The sequence below is a fragment of the Gadus chalcogrammus genome, chromosome 3 (assembly GCF_026213295.1).
Source record: "Gadus chalcogrammus isolate NIFS_2021 chromosome 3, NIFS_Gcha_1.0, whole genome shotgun sequence".
Taxonomy (NCBI): Eukaryota; Metazoa; Chordata; class Actinopteri; order Gadiformes; family Gadidae; genus Gadus; species Gadus chalcogrammus.
This window is the reverse complement of record NC_079414.1, coordinates 28,484,393-28,503,300: the sequence shown is the minus strand read 5'-3', so window position 1 is coordinate 28,503,300 and position 18,908 is coordinate 28,484,393. Positions and strand designations below refer to the sequence as shown.

General features: G+C 46.6%; 2 protein-coding genes across 2 annotated transcripts in view; one reads left to right on the top strand and one right to left on the bottom strand.

Moving 5' to 3' along the window:
* Positions 1 to 1,486: 1,486 nt before the first annotated feature.
* LOC130380171 (somatostatin receptor type 5) lies at positions 1,487 to 15,945 on the bottom strand. The gene is made up of 6 exons (XM_056587353.1): positions 15,282 to 15,945; positions 8,363 to 8,907; positions 7,987 to 8,127; positions 5,920 to 6,192; positions 4,724 to 4,855; positions 1,487 to 1,564 (listed from the first exon to the last, which is right to left on the bottom strand). The coding sequence occupies exons 1-6, from the start codon at positions 15,943 to 15,945 to the stop codon at positions 1,487 to 1,489; spliced, it is 1,833 nt and encodes a 610-aa protein (XP_056443328.1).
* A 2,472-nt stretch (positions 15,946 to 18,417) lies between these two features.
* Positions 18,418 to 18,908, top strand: part of pkd1a (polycystic kidney disease 1a) — a 92,220-nt gene continuing 91,729 nt past the window's right edge. The window contains exon 1 of the mRNA XM_056587352.1: positions 18,418 to 18,899. Within this exon, the coding sequence (XP_056443327.1) occupies positions 18,628 to 18,899 (272 nt within the window). The 5' untranslated portion in view covers positions 18,418 to 18,627. The remainder of the gene's footprint in view (positions 18,900 to 18,908) is intronic.

Below are 18,908 nucleotides of genomic sequence, written 5' to 3'. Positions count from 1 at the left end.
CTCCCAGTATCCTGAAGACCCCCCCCCCCCTCCCCTCCCCTCCTCAGTGTCCTGAAGATCACCTCCCCTCCCCTCCCAGTGTCCTGAAGATCACCTCCCCTCCCCTCCCCTCCCCTCCCAGTGTCCTGAAGATCACCTCCCCTCCCCTCCCAGTGTCCTGAAGATCACCTCCCCTCCCCTCCCAGTGTCCTGAAGATCACCTCCCCTCCCCTCCCAGTGTCCTAAAGATCACCTCCCCTCCCAGTGTCCTGAAGATCCCCCCCCCCCTCCCCTCCCCTCCCCTCCCAGTGTCCTGAAGATCACCTCCCCTCCCAGTGTCCTGAAGATCACCTCCCCTCCCAGTGTCCTGAAGATCCCCCCCCCTCCCCTCCTCAGTGTCCTGAAGATCATCTCCTTCAACTTAGCCGTCATGGTGTCGACCAGGCCGTCAGGGAGGTGACGAACAGGTGTTGGGGAGGTGAAGCAACCTGAGCGAGGAGGGCGGTGATAGGAGGTGACAGGAGGAGATGACAAGAGGGAGGTGACAGGAGGTGACAGGAGGAGGTGACAGGAGGAGGTGACAGGAGGGAGGTGACAGGAGGAGGTGACAGGAGGAGGTGACAGGAGGGAGGTGACAGGAGGTGACAGGAGGAGGTGACAGGAGGAGGTGAAAGGAGGAGGTGACAGGAGGGAGTTGACAGGAGGTGAAAGGAGGTGACAGGAGGAGATGACAAGAGGGAGGTGACAGGAGGTGACAAGAGGGAGGTGACAGGAGGAGGTGAAAGGAGGAGGTGACAGGAGAAGGTGACAGGAGGGAGGTGACAGGAGGAGGTGAAAGGAGGAGGTGACAGGAGGGAGGTGACAGGAGGTGACAGGAGGGAGGTGACAGGAGGTGACAGGAGGAGGTGACCAGAGGAGGTGACAGGAAAAGGTGACAGGAGGGAGTTGACAGGAGGTGACAGGAGGAGGTGAAAGGAGGAAATGACAGGAGGTGACAGGAGGAGGTGACCAGAGGAGGTGACAGGAGGAGGTGACAGGAGGAGGTGAAAGGAGGAGGTGACAGGAGGGAGGTGACAGGAGTTGACAGGAGGAGGTGACAGGACGGAGGTGACAGGAGGAGGTGACAAGAGGAGGTGACAGGAGGGAGGTGACCGGCGGCGGTGTTGACAGAGGCGTTTGCTGGGGTTGCCTTGACGATGCGACGGTGCCACGTCATTCGCCAGGGAGAAGCGGGGCCGGGGTGGGGGTGGGTCTGCCGCAGCGATGCAGGGGGAGGGGGGGGTTGGTGGTAGCCAGAGGCAGCGGGGGTGGACAGAATCAGGAGCATACCAGAGAAGTGAGTAGGTCAGAGGAAAAAGAGGCTCGGAAGACATAAAGATGACCAGCGTCACCGCGTCGCTCGTTCACAAGGCAGACAGGTGAGAAAGGGAGCAGGAGGACAGAGACCATGACGATGACTAAGAGTGACTCAAGGGAAAAGAGTGAGGATGGAAAGCACAGAGACACTCTAAAGGCTGGTCTGACCGACCAGCGAGGGACAGGTAGGGCTGAGCTCCTCCTCAGGGGGACCGGAGAGCTGGGCCACCTGCAGAGACAGGAGACAGACCTCAGGACGGAGTGTGTGTGTGTGTGCGTGTGTGTTGTGTGTTGTGTGTTGTGTGTGTGTGTGTGTGTGTGTGTGTGTGTGTGCTATGGGCATGTGTGTTTGTGTGTTTCTAAGAGGAATGCTCAGAGACTGTGTGTAACCTTGTTGTTGGTCAATAATTGAGTAATCGTCAATCAGAAGAATTTAGGATTTTATAACAGATCAATTGGAAAAATAAGTGAAATAAAACCTGTGAGAAAGAATTGCTTTAAGGGACACACCGGAAAATATCAAGCATGATGGAAGGACATACCGGGCAAAAAATATAAAATATTGCCTCCCCTGTTGGAATGCTAGAATTGACAGTCAATCATATGCTACGCTATGCTATGCTACGCTGTGCTATGCTACCCATCTGCCTTTGTATGTAAGGGCTCTGAGGTAGCATGCTGTCCTCTGTCTCACGTTGTGTGAACCTGACCAACCTCAGCGTGGAGTTGATGGACCAAACACAGAGTTCGAGTTAGGTGGGAGCCAGTGGGAGCTGAGCTCCCATAGAGAGAGGTCTGGCTCCCATGAAAGCAGCAAACTCAAATATCTGAGGGGGTCCCTGAAAATACAGCAGCATAATATTCTATTACAAATATTATATTAAAAAATATTACAAATAAAGCTATTTTTCCTTCTACATACAGAGTAATATTGACGTTAAGTAAGGGATAATAGAACGCCGGTTATTATCGGGAAAATAAGCCCAGACAGGGCGAACCGGACACCAACACGAAATGGAGGTCTCTTCCTTCGACCTGAAGGGGCTTATCAGTGCAAGGCCGGTAAGGACTTTCCCCACCCCCGTCAACAACTGAGCGCAAGGCCGGTACGGTCTTCCCCCCCCCCCCCCTGTCAACAACTTTAAGAGACCCCCACAGAGATAGAATCATAACTCAAACCCTTACTAAACACCAAGAATGGCGCATCTGAAGTTCTGCTCAAAACAAGCCCTGTTGTTTTAATTATGATGGGTTAGTTAAAGTTAGTGGGCTAGATAAACTGGCTAAACCAGGGGTTCTCAACCTTTGTTCTACCAGGGTTAACCTTGGCAGAATATCTCCCTACCTATCACATCACCTAACCCTCACACATGCTGGGTATATGGAATGGCCCACCCTACATTTATTTGTACCGTGGGCCACATTGATTTATTATAAAAATATAAACTACCAATACATTTGAACTCAACACTCAAACTCTCATGGAAACAATGCCATTTTTTTTAACCGCTTATAAGAAGCTAGATATCTGATCAATGTTCATCCAATCCTGACCTTGCTGCGTCACCCTTTCAGCACAAAACATTTTACTCATAATCAGATATTCCCTTCGTATGATGAATACCAGAATAACATGCCCTTCAGAATACTAAAACTAACACCTCCTTGACTCCTAATGCCCACCTTTCACCTGTCTCATCAGGGTTAGGGTTAGCCCTAGCCCTGATGAGACAGGGTTAGCCCTAGCCCTGATGAGACAGGGTTAGGGTTAGCCCAAACCCTAGCCCTGATGAGACAGGGTTAGGGTTAGCCCTGATGAGACAGGGTTAGGGTTAGCCCTGATGAGACAGGGTTAGGGTTAGCCCTGATGAGACAGGGTTAGGGTTAGCCCTGATGAGACAGGGTTAGGGTTAGCCCTGATGAGACAGGGTTAGGGTTAGCCCTGATGAGACAGGGTTAGGGTTAGCCCTGATGAGACAGGGTTAGGGTTAGCCCTGATGAGACAGGGTTAGGGTTAGCCCTGATGAGACAGGGTTAGCCCTAGCCCTGATGAGACAGGGTTAGCCCTAGCCCTGATGAGACAGGGTTAGGGTTAGCCCAAACCCTAGCCCTGATGAGACAGGGTTAGGGTTAGCCCTAGTCCTAGCCCTGATGAGACAGGGGTAGGGTTAGCCCTGATGAGACAGGGTTAGGGTTAGGGTTAGCCCTTACGCTAAAACTGACTTTCCTATCAGCCCCCGTAGAGCGACCTTAAGTTAAACTGAAGAACAGCAGCAGGAACTATGAATATAGAACCCAATCCCTACACACTTAACAAATAATAACGTTTTTCTGAAAGGAAAAAAAAGCAGGTTGACAAAAAAATTATCCTAGAAATCCAAAAGGAGTGGAGTTTGAGTCCAACGTTAGTGGCTCCATAGAGCAGTTCATTATTTCTACATTATCATTTGTTGTTTATACATTTTATAATTACAACCAAAGCGGGCTGCATGTCTCATACATTATCATGACATTATGTTGTGTTGAAACCCTTTGGCTCTCTTTGAACAACAAAAAGTCAGTCTGGAAATAGGCCATCTTGAGGTTCAGCCAATTTATTAAGATGAACTCCCCAAGGACAAATTAAGCATCAGGGACATTACATCAGCTTTTGTAGGACTTGAGATTGTATTTGCAGAATGTGTGTTTTCTCTGTGGCTCTGGGCTAGTCACTAGAATTACCATGCAAAGACCAAATATAGTAGGACAGTTCTACTACTCTGGGGAATTGAGGTCTCTTACCAGGCACATGAAATCCTTGTTATCCAACATATTGGATACACACATTACCATTCTCGCACAATGCAAATACAATTCCTTAAGTGATTGGACAACCGAAATTGGTCATTTCCTTCTTGGGATTAAGGTTATTAAGGTCAGCCTTAAGAATTAGAGCACGATATCGCGATCTCCCTTCATTCCCGTTAATCGATTTCCTTCTATTTCTCCTAGCCACTCCTGGCCATGAAGCCTAGCGTTGACCAATCACCACACTCTGCTGTGGCCGAGCCAATCATATCACAGCCCTGCATCCGCTGAATTGAGCAGCCAATCATATCACAGCCCTGCAGCCACTGAATGAAGGAGCCAATCATATCACAGCCCTGCATCCGCTGAATTGAGCAGCCAATCATATCACAGCCCTGCAGCCGCTGAATGAAGCAGCCAATCATATCACAGCCCTACAGCTGCTGAATGAAGCAGCCAATCATATCAATGCCCTGCAGCCGTTGAATGAGTCTTTTTCCTATCGGACTGTGAGGAGTAACTTCAGCATCTTCACTAAGGGTTAGGGCGCACACCCACCTGTCTGTCTTCACTAAGGGTTAGGGTTAGGGTACACACCCACCTGTCTGCAGTGGGGGCCCCCGGGAGACGGGTAGGGCCCGTTATGTGTGGTGGTTTTCTCAGTACGAGGGGCGCTGGGGTCCCCGTCCTCCACGCCGTTGGTCTTACGCCGCAAACTTCTCACGCAGAGAACCTGGAAAACAAGCCTCTAATTGAGTTTCCAGCTCCTCTGGTGGGTGAAGGATGACCCAGAACCTGATGGACCTAATGACCGCTCAGTGTCTGCGTGGAGGGTTAGGCTTAGGGTTAGGGTTAACCTAACCCTAACCCTAACCATCAGGGTTAGGGTTAGAGTTAACCTAACCCTAATGACCGCTCAGTGTCTGTGTGGAGGCAGGTCCTTCAGTGCTGACAGCCGACGGCACAGCAGGAAACAATAATATACAAACAGAATAAATAAACTGTGAATGAGGGTTAACTGCATCATTATGTCTCTCATTACGACCCCACTGGGGTCATTATAAGGATACTGGATGCAGAAATGACTCAAGCAGAAGCCAGAAATGTCAAATATTCATATGATGGGAGACAATTTGTTTTCCCCTGAGTAATCACTGATGGCCCATCCAAAATCAAACTGCCAGTTGACATTCATGAGGAAGGCATTTTAAACTCAACTATCCAGAGACACTGAGTCAGAGACGGGGGGATACCACTGTGAGACGGCCTCGTATCTACTCAGGAGAGACGTCTGACAGGCCAGAATGATCAGTTAGAGATTAAATTCATAAAACATAAACTGGTTGTTGTACAGTAAGTATTGGGGTTGGGAGATCACAACATGCTAGATAGAAAAGGGAACTCATTAGTTTCCATGGAATCAAACGTTTCCAGAACTAAAATGGGACCTTGTCGTTTTTAGAGGAACATTGTGAGGATTTAAGATTCTAAGGGGAATGAAAGGGAATATAAACAGACCGAACTGAAGGCTTTCTCCTTACAGAACAACACAATACTTCATTCTAATTGCCTTCAGTGAAGCTTGGAGTAAATGAGCTCCATGCTCGTGTTAAAGAGAAGAAGAAGCTCTGAATGAATTATGGATGAGGTTCGTTGGTCTTTAAGGAGAACTGGTTATGATACGCCTTCCTTTAATGAACCATCCCCATCCTCCTCAAAGTTAACCCTAAACTATGGTCTGTTTATCGGGCCAATGATGCATGATGATTGTTTTCTGACATTAGTTTGCTTCCAGACCTTCTTGAAGCTCTGCCTGAAGTTGTCCGACAGAAAGCCGTAGAGTAGCGGGTTAGCGCAGGAGTTAGCGTAGGACAGGATGACGGAGAAGAAGTAGATCCCGGCCGTGGCGCTGGACTCCGGGATGATGACCACCAGATTCACAATGTTGATGATGAAGAACGGCAGCCAGCAGAGCACAAACACCACAACGATGACCACCACCATGCGGGTCACCTTACGCTCAGACCGCCTCCGCTTGGTGAACCCCGCCCGCATGCCTGAGGACTTTACCTGAGGGGGAGGAGTCTCATGAGGGGGAGGAGTTCAATAAGGAGGAGGAGCCTCATGAGGTGGAGGAGTTCAATAGGGAGGAGTCTCATGAGGTGGAGGAGTTCAATAAGGAGGAGGAGTCTCATGAGGTGGAGGAGGAGTCTCATGAGGAGGAGGAGTTCAATAGGGAGGAGTCTCATGAGGCGGAGGAGTTCAATAAGGAGGAGGAGTCTCATGAGGTGGAGGAGTTCAATAAGGAGGAGGAGCCTGATGAGGTGGAGGAATTCAATAGGGAGGAGTCTCATGAGGTGGAGGAGTTCAATAAGGAGGAGGAGTCTCATGATGTGGAGGAGTTCAATAGGGAGGAGTCTCATGAGGTGGAGGAGTTCAATAAGGAGGAGGAGCCTCATGAGATGGAGGAGTTCAATAGGGAGGAGTCTCATGAGGTGGAGGAGTTCAATAGGGAGGAGGAGTCTCATGAGGTGGAGGAGTTCAATAAGGAGGAGGAGCCTGATGAGGTGGAGGAATTCAATAGGGAGGAGGAGTCTCATGAGGTGGAGGAGTTCAATAAGGAGGAGTCTCATGAGGTGGAGGAGTTCAAGGAGTAGGAGGAGTTCAAGGAGTAGGAGGAGTTCAATAATGAGGAGGATCAATACTGAGGAGGATGATCGATAATGAGGAGGAGGAACAAAAATGAGGAGGAGCACAATGATGAGGAGGATCGGTGAGGAGGATCGGTAATGAGGAACTATGCATACATTTCTGAAAACTTGAAGCTCATGTATCAACTACCAGACTCCAGACTGCTAAACTTTAAGAACAATTCCATTGTTTTCACTCATTACAAATTTTCAATCACATTTTTGCAAAACTCAGGTGAGCTCTGCTGTGTATAGGGTTAGGGTTAGGGTTAGCTCTGCTGTGTGTAGGGTTAGGGTTAACCCTAACCCTTTACTGTGGAGTTGGGATACAGACTGATTTACATGTATCTCCAACAATGTTGCAGTATCAACTATAGGTGTACAGTATGACTCTGGGAAGCTGGGATTGTGATAGCTCATTGGATAGAGAAGTATGCATCGTGTCCTATTCTGATACGATTGTGTCAATGCAATATTTATATGATATATGCACAGTATTGTATTACAATATAGCAACAGTCTTTATACTCTGTACCATACAATTTCAACCTATTCAAATTTAAAAAAGGAACCTGTTTCTAAACAATTTCATACATTTGAATATCTCACATGGCCTCATGAAGCCAAAACAAGTTTTTTAAATGTATCACACCAGTGTTTAATTGATGCTCTCTAAGAGATCTTAAAATTATAGCTTTGTTTATTGTTTTTGTAAAAAATAATCGGTTTTGAGAAGAGGGAACATGGTTTTGATTGCAGTGTTTCATTTTGAAAAAGATTGGTGGAGTTTGGACAAAATGGTTTACTCTTTTCAGTTTTGCGTTTAGAGTTTTGAGAAATTGAGCTATAGTTTCAGAAAACATGTTTAAGAAAAACGATTGAGAAAAACTATGACAAGATAAGATAATGACAGTGATGATAAAGGATGATAATGATTTTAAGGATGATAAGGATGATAATGATGTTAAAGATGATAAGGATGACGATGATAAAGATTAAGATAGTGTCAATGTTGATGATGATGATGATGATGATGATGATGATGATGATGATGATGATGATGAGAAGTTTAGGGGGATGTTTGAAATGTTATGCTGAAGATCAGAAGGTGCACATAATGAGGTACATTAAACACACACACAAAAACTTCCACACACACAAATTAATAAGGCACCTTGATGACGATGAGGAGGTAGCAGAGGCAGATGATGAAGAGCGGCCCGAAGAAGCCCAGTGTGGCTGTGTAGAAGATGAAGGCCGTCGACCACACGTTCTTGGGCTCCGGCCAGATCATGTTGCACGAGTTGAAGGTTTCCTGAGAGGAAAAGTGGAATCAGTGTAAAGGATCCACTGAACACTGCCTGATGGAAGGAATAGGCGGAGGAGGAGGAGGAGGAGGAAGAGGAGGAGGAGCAGGGGGAGGAGGAAGAGGAGGAGGAGGAGGAGCAGGGGGAGGAGGAGGGGGAGGAGGAGGAGCAGGGGGAGGAGGAGGGGGAGGAGGAGGAGGAGGGGAGATGGAGGAGGAGGAGGAGGGGGAGGAGGAGCCTCACCTGGACGTCGGAGAAGATGACCACCGGCAGCACCACCACGAAGGACACCGCCCACACGGCCACGCTCACGCCCTTGGCCACGTGGGGGTGTCTCCAGCGAGTGCTGCGGATGGGGTGGACCACCGCCAGGTAGCGGTCCACCGACATCACGGTCAGGCAGAAGATGGAGGTGAACTGGGTCATGGAGTCGGCGGTCATGACAACGCGGCACAGGAAGGAGCCGAAGGGCCAGTATGAGAGAACGTTCTGCGTGGTGAGGAAGGGCAGCCCTGCGATGTACAGCTCGTCGGCCACCGCCAGGTTCAGGATGTAGATGTTGGTGACCGTCTTCATCTTTGCGTGGCGCAGCACCACGTAGATGGCCAGCGTGTTGCCCGCCAGCCCCACCACCATCACCGTGAGCGACACAAGCGCCGTGAGCAGCGTGCTGCTGCCCTCGAACGGGACGCTCTGGAGGGACTCGTTGGCCGAGGCGTTGGGGGGGAACGCGTGGGAGGAGGAGAAGGGGGAGGGGGAGGACGTCTCCTCGGCCATGGAGGCTGTGGCTACACAACCAATGGGATGGTTTAGAGGCTGACGTTAGAGGCTGTGGCTACACAACCAATGGGATGGTTTAGAGGCTGACGTTAGAGGCTGTGGCTACACAACTAATGGGATGGTTTAGAGGCTGACGTTAGAGGCTGTGGCTACACAACCAATGGGATGGTTTAGAGGCTGAGGTTAGAGGCTGTGGCTATAGGACTGATGGGATTGTTTGGATTTCCAGAGGTTAGAGGCTGACGATAGAGGCTGACGATAGAGGCTGACGATAGAGGCTGACGTTCGAGGCTGACGTTCGAGGCTGACGTTGGAGGCTGATGTTAGAAGCTGACAATAGAAGCTGACGGCAGAGGCTGATGTTGGAGGCTGTGGATACCGGGCCGATGGGATAGAGTTTGGTTTTCCAGAATGTTAAGAGGCCGTTCTGACTCCTGTTGTACAAAGCTTGTTGTGATGAAAGGGGGATGAGATTAAATGAGAGGAGAAGAAAAGAAGGAAAACACAAAGGGAGAATAGGTTGGGATTGTAAAGGCTACAGGTCGGGATGTGTTTTTAGTTTGGAGCATCAAAGTAGAACTTGTGGTTGTTGTTTTTAGTGTATTATCCGTCCTTATTTTCTGGAAGACAGCGGATCTATCATCTCTCATCCATCAGCGAAGGATTTTTAAAACACATGCAGGGAACACGCGGGTCTTTCTGTCACCGTTTTAAAATACAACCGAATATAGGATACAGTATATCCCGTATGATATAGAGTATATACCGCTTATATATATATATATATAAATAGACTGGATATAATGGAGTATAGAGCATATACCGTATAGAAATATAGATATAAATAGCCTGGATATCAATAGAGTATATACCGTATAGATATATATAGATATAAGTAGACTGAATATCAATAGAGTATATACCGTATAGATACATGGATAAATATAGACTAGATATAGAATCACCTGCATGCACATTAACCTCCAAGCCGCTGGTCTGTTGTCCTGCCGATCTCCACCGACGGTGATCAGATCTTCAGATCTGTTCTGCATCAATAAGAGATCATGCAGATTAATTATATATTATAATGAATTAACCTCATTGTAGCCCGAGGAGTCCTCTTTTCTCGTAGCAGTTTGCTAGACTCCTATCTCTAACTCTTATCTGACTGGCTTTACACAGAAATGATTTACAGACAAACAGATTAAAAAATTAAAAATAGAAAATGAAGTCCCTTTGAAATCTCTACACATTCACACTGTTCGGCTAATTCCAATTAATTAAACATCCAAACTGATTCAATTAAGCAGTCTTACTTTTTCTATATATGGCAAACTCCGATCAAGCCGTCTTCTATGTTCATGATGCTATGTCCTCAATCAATCACTGCCCAATCAATCACTGTCCAATCAATCACTGTCCATAGTGTGATCAGATCTAACCACTCCTTGGCGCTCATCTGCCGCCGACTGATCCTCCAACTTCACCCCACTGTGGGCGTTTTTTTAATCATATCCAAAGACCGAGAGAAGAGAGAAAGACGGAGGAAGAGAGAGAGAAAAAGCGCGCGCGAGAGAGAAAGAGAAACCGAGGATGAGTGAGAGAGCTAGAGAGAGAGAGAGAGAGAGAGCGAGAGCGAGAGCGAGAGCGAGAGCGAGAGCGAGAGCGAGAGCGAGAGCTGGAGTAGAGCATAGAAGGAGAGGTAGGAAGAGGGATACAGAGAGAGATAAGGAGCGGTAGGGAGAGAGGAAGGAAGATGGGTCTATAAATATCCTCTATTCATGTCTCTATTGATGAGAGAGAAATAGGGAATCCTAAAAGCAGTTCAAGCTAAAGGGGTGTGTGTGTGTGTGTGTGTGTGTGTGTGTGTGTGTGTGTGTGTGTGTGCTGGTGCTTGTGCTGGTGCTTGTGTGTGTGCTGGTGCGTGTGTGTGCTGGTGCGTGTGTGTGTGTGTGTGTGTGCTGGTGCGTGCGTGTGCGTGTGTGTGTGTGTGTTCATCCTCACAGGCTCTTCATTACATTATGGGTTATTTTCTGTTCCTTAGAACAATCTGAGATGTCCAGACAGAGCGGCTACGATCCAGCTATGATGTGTCCCCGTTAGAGGAGGAGGAGACAATAGAAAATAGAGAGTGCTGTTCGCCCAAAGGTCAACCAGGCCGTCTAGCTCCTCCAGATGATTTATCTTCTAACCAACTAAGACACTAACTAACTAAGACACTAACTAACTAAGACACTAACTCAATAAGACACTATCGAATTATGACCCTAAATAAATAAGACACTCGCTAAATAAAACACTAACTCACTAAGACACTAACTAATTATGACACTAACTTACTAACACACTCACTCACTAACACACTCACTAACTAAGACACTCAATAACTAAGACACTCAATAACTAAGACACTCCCTCACTAACTAAGTCAATAAGGGCCCTATTTTAACGGTCTGAAACGCAAGTATGAAACGCAAAACGCAAGTAGCTTTGTGGGCGGATCTCTGTTGCTATTATACCATCGGATAAATTAGTCCTAGCCCTAGCCCTAACCCTAACCCTAACCTTATTATACCATTGGATAAATTAGTCCTAGCCCTAACCCTAATATACCATCGGATAAATTAGTCCTAGCCCTAGCCCTAACCCTAATATACCATCGGATAAATTAGTCCTAGCCCTAACCCTAACCCTATTATACCATCGGATAAATTAGTCCTAGTCCTAGCCCTAGCCCTAACCCTAACCCTAACCCCATTATACCATCGGATAAATTAGTCCTAGCCCTAACCCTATTATACCATCGGATAAATTAGTCCTAGCCCTAGCCCTAACCCTAATCCTATTATACCATCGGATAAATTAGTCCTAGCCCTAGCCCTAGCCCTAACCCTATTATACCATCGGATAAATTAGTCCTAGCCCTAACCCTACCCTAACCCTAACTCTATTATACCATCGGATAAATGAGTCTTGCGCCCGACGCAGTTCTAAAATGGGTTGGATTGAATTAGTTTAGTTTTTCTCGATTGCATACACACAAAAAATGGAACTATGCACACAATTCTGAAACCTTGAAGCTCATATATTGACTACAAGACTCCAGACTGCTAAACTCTAAGCACAATTCCACTGTTTTCACACATGTAGAAATTCTAAATCACATTTTTGCAAAACTCTAAGCACAAATCTCAGTCTACAAAATAAATTAGCACACGTGGTTATTCTTGGATATTCTTATTTAAAATTTTTGTTGGCCTACGAAAAGCTTTTCATGCAGTCTTTTTGTGCTTGTGCACTGATTTCATCATAACATGCCACGAAAGACAGTCTAAACATTTTCTTACTGTAGTGTTTTTCATTTTATTTATCAGTGCAATTAATGTACTGTAATTTGCAGTGGCGTCTTTGCATTAGGGGCCAGTGGGGCACTGCCCCACCAGAGAACGCTGCCGTGCAGGGCACGATTATACTTTTCTTTCTTTTTTTAAAAATGTCATTAAGCATAAGTTAATAATACATTAATTGTTAATAATTAATTACATGTCCGCAGTTTTAATTTGATGAACGCAATTGTTGTAGGGTAGTAGTTGTGTGTGAAATAGTTTGTTGCTCCGTCTCGTCTGTTCCGCTTCTGTTTCGGCGGTGGGGCCAGAAGTTTAGTGCCCCAAAGCTCTTCTCATTGGCTGATTTGTAGAAAGGGCGGGGTTTACGGCGGGAGCCGATCAGATCTTGCTAGCTAGCTAACGTAGTTACTGTTACAGTTACAGTTACTGTTACAGTAAATAACAACAAATGGACGTTTCATTCATTAAATGATGAATCGTGTTGAGCATCTGTCTCATGTGAGAATTAGCACTTGAACAGAAGTTGGAGATAAGCAAGTATTCGCAGCGAAACTTTATGAGCCATAAATAATCATAGATCACAGTCACTGCAGTTGCCCTCTGGTGTGCTGCAGGGATCCATTCTTGGTCCACTCTTGTTCAGTATTTATATTAACGACCTTCCATCTGTGTCCTGAGGTTGAAACTATAATATATGCAGATGATCGTTTTTTTTGTACATGGCAGATCCAAGGCAGATGTTGTAGATAAGCTTACTAGATCCATGGCTCAGGTTACAACATGGATGAGAGAGTGTTGCCTGCAATTAAATGTCTCAAAAACAGTCAGCATCTTATTTTGTAAAACTAATAAACCCACTAGTGACCATCACATAATTGTAGCAGGGGGAAAATTACAGGTTGTGAGTGAATTTAAATATCTTGTGGTGTTAATTAGGGATGGGCGTGAGGAATCTATTACTCGGGTACTCCTCGTTACAAATGAACTCGGTTGGTGGACAGGCAAACTCGAGTTTGCATATACACACACAAACAAAGTTTTCTGAATCAAATGTTTCAATTTTCTGTGTGGCGCCACTAACGCATGCCGTGGGCACAAAGAAAATGAAATGTATCAAATTTCTGTGTGGCGCGTGCCGTGCCGTGTGCAGGCACGCCAGAATTCAAAAAGTTAAGAGATGGCGGTTAAAGCAAAGCGCAGCGAAGAATTGAAATACTTTAAAGTAATAGGAGATCATAAGGTTAAATGTAAAATATGCCAAGCGAAATCGAGTTACCAGAGTACTACAAGTTCTATGCGTCAACATATGCTCCTGAAACACAACGGTGAGTTCGGGAAAGCAGACCCGCAGCAACCAAGTGTGTTGGCTATTTTCACCGCCGCAAGACGCAGCTGTAATCGCGGACGTGTAGAGAACATCACAACGCTGAGTATTTCCATAGTCCATTTGCTGCCGTTTTATTTGCAGCTTTAAATTATTTGCAATGGTTAGGCTACTTGTTTCGTTTTTGTTTTTTTAAACCGTTCAACGTAATTTAAATTGTGAGACGCATATTTATTTTTGTAAGGAAAATGTGTTTTGAACGTTTGCAAAAATAAATAATGAATACTCTGATAACTCTGACTGTTTTGATGGAGAATAAGCATTACTTGTTTGGTTGGTAATATTGCCGTTCATCATTAGGCCTATTCCTGCTGCAGATGCGTTGCATTCTAAAAACAGATTTGATTAAACGAGTGCTCGATTGATCCTCGAGGAATTCCTTCGATCACTCGAGTTTGGAATTTACTACTCGGTCCCATCCCTAGTGTTAATTGATTCAAACCTTTCCTTTAAGGCACATGTTAAAAAAACCTTTTAGTCATCTGAATTATTGTCTGACAAGCTGGTCGCAGGCCAATTTGAGCACATTAAAGTCACTTGAATAACAATACAAACAAGCAATAAAAATTCTAGATAAAAAAACACCACTGTTCGAATCTAAGCTTTTAAGCTGGGAAGACCTCCAAAGTATTTCAATGTGTGCTTCTTTTTTAGGGTCACTCACGATCTAGGTCCACCACCACTTGCTGAGTACATCAATAGAAGAACAGGTACTGATCGTGTCACAAGGGGATCGTCGAGGGATGATTGTGTTATTCCGTTGTGAAAAAGCACTTTTAGTCAGTCAGCCTGGTCCGTCAAAAGTGCAAAGGAATGGAATTCAATCCCACAACATATCAGGGAACTAAACACATACAAATCGTTTAGTAAGCAGTTAAGAAAACGGATGATCAATACATATACATGCCAACACTAAAATCATTTGTTGTTGCATGTGGTCAACACACTATGTATTTATTTTATTTTATTTTTTCGCTGGTGCTTTGTATTTTGTGTTCTGTTGTTTTACCTTAGTTAGTCAGTTCTTCAGTTTGTTCTGTGATGCCCTGTTTTGTGCTGTGGGGTTCCGTCCTGTTAATGTTGTGGTTTTTATCTTGTTTAATTGTATTTTCATTGCCAGGGGACTACAGATGAAAAATAGCCTTTTGGCTAATTCGGGCATTTTTAACCCATGTATTATGTGTTTTATTAATTTGCACTGTCCACCCTTCTTGAATAAACTGAATTGAATTGAATGAGCGACCAAAGCGTCCTTGCAGCGCAAGTCGCTTTTGGTGTGAACGCATAGAGATATTCATTTGATAGCTGTGTTTACTGTTTGGTGGAAAAAAAGTCTTGACAAAATTATTAACTCTCCTCAGGTTTTTGTTTAGAGTTTTGAGAAATTGAGCTATAGTTTCAGAAAAGGTGTTTAATTGATTGAGAAAAAACGTATTGCCCTGTATGGACATGCATAAACGAATCAGAGTTCCATCTTCCTTCTCCTTTACAGTTTTTCTGCGCTACTGACGGGCGCAGACCTCGTCTAAATGCTCTAGCGGATAGCGCATTTGGTGTTGCTATCTTGACGTGCCATGGCAGGACGGAGCTGTAACATAAGCTTACACACACGTAGGGTTGACACGTAGGTGCAACCTGATATAGAGCAGACTGATATAGAGCAGGCTGATATAGAGCAGGCTGATATAGAGCAGGCTGATATAGAGCAGGCTGATATAGAGCAGGTTGATGTAGCAGAGGGGGGAGCTGGGGCTGATATAGAGCAGGCTGATGTAGAGCAGGTTGATGTAGAGCAGGACGATATAGAGCAGGTTGATGTAGAGCAGGCTGATATAGAGCAGATTGATGTAGAGCAGGCTGATATAGAGCAGGGTGATATAAAGCAGGCTGATATAGAGCAGACTGATATAGAGCAGGTGGATATAAAGCAGGCTGATATAGAGCAGGTTGATATAGAGCAGGCTGATATAGAGTAGGTTGATATAGAGCAGGTTGATATAGAGCAGGCTGATATAGAGCAGGTTGATGTAGCAGAGGGGGGAGCTGGGGCTGATATAGAGCAGGCTGATGTAGAGCAGATTGATGTAGAGCAGGCTGATATAGAGCAGGTTGATGTAGAGCAGGCTGATATAGAGCAGGTTGATGTAGCAGAGGGGGGAGCTGGGGCTGATATAGAGCAGGCTGATGTAGAGCAGATTGATGTAGAGCAGGCTGATATAGAGCAGGTTGATGTAGAGCAGGCTGATATAGAGCAGGCTGATATAGAGCAGGGTGATATAGAGCAGGGTGATATAGTACCGGTTGATATAGACCATTATGCTGTTTGGGTCACGTCGTTACGTTGAGCCGGCCCCCTCCAGAGTGGCCGTTCAGCGTGGAGGAGTCGATGCAGGATTACCTTCCCCTCCTCTCAGCTCAGGCGGGACCCAGGCAGGGGGACTCGCATACAAAGATAAACCATCTGCTACTAAACCAGTCCTCAGCTGCCGCTGCACGTTGTCCTCTCTCCTGACGAGAACCAGGAGGGACAGACTTCTCCTCACATCCAGAGTCTGCTGGGACCGTCCCTACTGAGTGAACCGAGCCTTAAAGTGTATTCAATTGTCTCTCTCTCTCTCTCTAACAAACTAACTAAACCAAACAATATGAGAAATCTCAATAATTTCAGTGTCATTCATTCCCACACAATCCGTTACCACCTGTGAACCTTCCTCCTTAGTTTTGCCAAGGTGACAGAACACACGGACACACACGCACACAGATACACACACAGAGACACACAGACACACACACAGACACACACACACAGACACACACACACACACACAGACACACACACACACGCAGAGACACACACAGAGACACACACAGAGACACACACGCACACAGATACACACACAGAGACACACACACACAGACACACACAGACACACACGGAGGATGGAGTCTCTCTCCTGCCTGAGCGATTAGGAGGTGTGGGTCATCCAGGTGTGATCGGAGGGGACAGCAGAGGGTCTGCCCCCTCTCCGTTCCCCCCCGGCCCCCCGGGGTGACCCCCCCTCCCCCCGGGGTGACCCTGCCGCCACCCAACAGGTGACCTTACCGGACATCAGTAGAGATCAGTGTCCCCAGGACGCGGCGACGCCCTCCTGGGTGGAGTGTTTGACTGCGTGTTCGGTGGTCATCATGACTCTACGGTCTTCGGTGGGGGTGTCAGTCCGTCTGTGCACGGCACCTTCTCGACAAGCAGGTGCGCCTGCCGCCAGAGGGGGCGCCAATATACCAATTCCCCACTCCATGCTATGGTAGGCTACTTCATAGAAAACGCAGATGATTAGTTATTTTTAACTGCGCGTAGCGCCCCCCACGTAATTGTGTTGTGTGTGGTGTGTTTGTGTTTCACCGTGTTCTCGCCCCAGATTGATGCCCTCCCCCCCCCTTTCTGATTGCAACCCTAGGAACTGTAGGTAGGTTGATGTTAATGGTGAAAATTATGATTCGGGTGGAGTGAGGTTTGGCGAGCAGGCAGTGTCTCGGTCAGAACACAGTGGTAGGGGTGAAGAATAAGAACAGGGAGGAGGAAGGGTTTGATGCAGCACAATTTGGTTTATTTCTTATTCTTTTCCTTTACTTGATGCTTTGTCGTGCATCAATCTCACTCATCATTGTGTGCTGCATAAAGGGGATAACAAAAAGATAACAATAGAAGTAGACAATGATCGAACACATCAATTAAACAAATGAACAAAGGCACATGGCACATGTCTAGCAAACAAAGGAATCTGGTCATGAACCAAACCAAAAAAAGAATATGGTCATGAACTAAACCAACAAAGGAATATGGTCATAAACCAAAGACAATCAAATTAATCGATTAACTCACGTTAATTGAAGCCGCACACAGGAACATGAGCATACTGGTGGCGAGTGCTAAGCAAGAGCTAATGTGTGCACAAACAATTTATAGGCTCCGCCCCTCCCCCAACAGGTGAGGTGGGGGTGGTAAAGTGGCAGGTGGCATCGGTATGTTTTGGAGGGGCACATTCAACACATTCATTGTGTTCAAAGAATAAAAATGGAAGGGGAAGGAAATGGAATGGAATGAGTCTTTTCACCTAGCAATCAGGAAATTGAGTGATCCTGTGGCCACCTGATGACTATATAAGCTGGGAGCAGACAGGGGTACAGGCCTTTTGTGCCATCTAGCAGTCGACGATTGTTTGTTTGTGTGTGGGAGCTAGTGACCGAGTGCCGTTGTTGTGATCTTGTGGATCGGGTAGTGAGTTAATGGTTCTGTGTAGTGGAGTATTTGGTTGGTTTGTAGTTAGTTCTATTGTTTGTGCTTTCCTCTTTTGGGAAAGTGGTTCTTAGTTCTTTGGCACATCAATAAAGCATTTTGCTAACCGTTACCTCTGCCTGTGTCTCCTCCTTGTCCCCTGAAACAAAATATTCTTTGTTACTCCCCTGATCCCCCTGGATACTATATGGGTTCGTAACACACACACCCACACGCACGCACACACACGCACACGCACACCAAGCTGTAACGTGAGATCTTTCCACCACTGAAGCAGTATTCTCCAATAAACTCTTAGTTTGCAGCAGATTGTTTACAGTGTATTTGACTTTACATTGTATAATGTAGGCTACTACGATGCATCTAACGGTAGGACCTACATAGGCGATATAATAATATAGGAGTGAGGTTTCTCTGCGAGATGGAGGCCCAGCGGCGCCGGGCGCTACTGCAGCCGGAGGGGAGGAGGAGGAGGAGGAGGGACTGAGGAAGTTCAACACAAGTTTTTTTCCCTGAAAAGATTCTGTTGCGAGTTCCGTTAGACTGAAGGAAAAAGGATCTCATGAAAACCGAACTAGAGGATTACAAACGCAACATCTTCAAAAGCTCGCCTTTTTTTTCACATGAATCGTCGCAAACGTTAATCGTTCTCTCCGGACCGAGAGAGGCAGAGACCCGGAGGATGAGCTGCGACTGAGCGATGCTTCGTCGAGACCCTGGAGGACCCAGCCCTGGACACGGCGCCCAGGTCCAGCGGCCGGGCCTGCTCCCGGCCCTGCTGCTCGTGTTCTGCTGGCTGGCCGTGCTGGAGCCCACGCGGACCGGGGAGCAGGGCCCGGGCTGCAGCCCGTGTCCCGGGAACTGTACCTGTCTGCCGGCGGGGCCCCGCGGGCACTGCGGGGTCAACTGCTCTAACATCGGCCTCAACTGGGCGCCCGCCGCCGCCGACCTCCCTTTGGCCACCAGCGTACTGTGAGTACC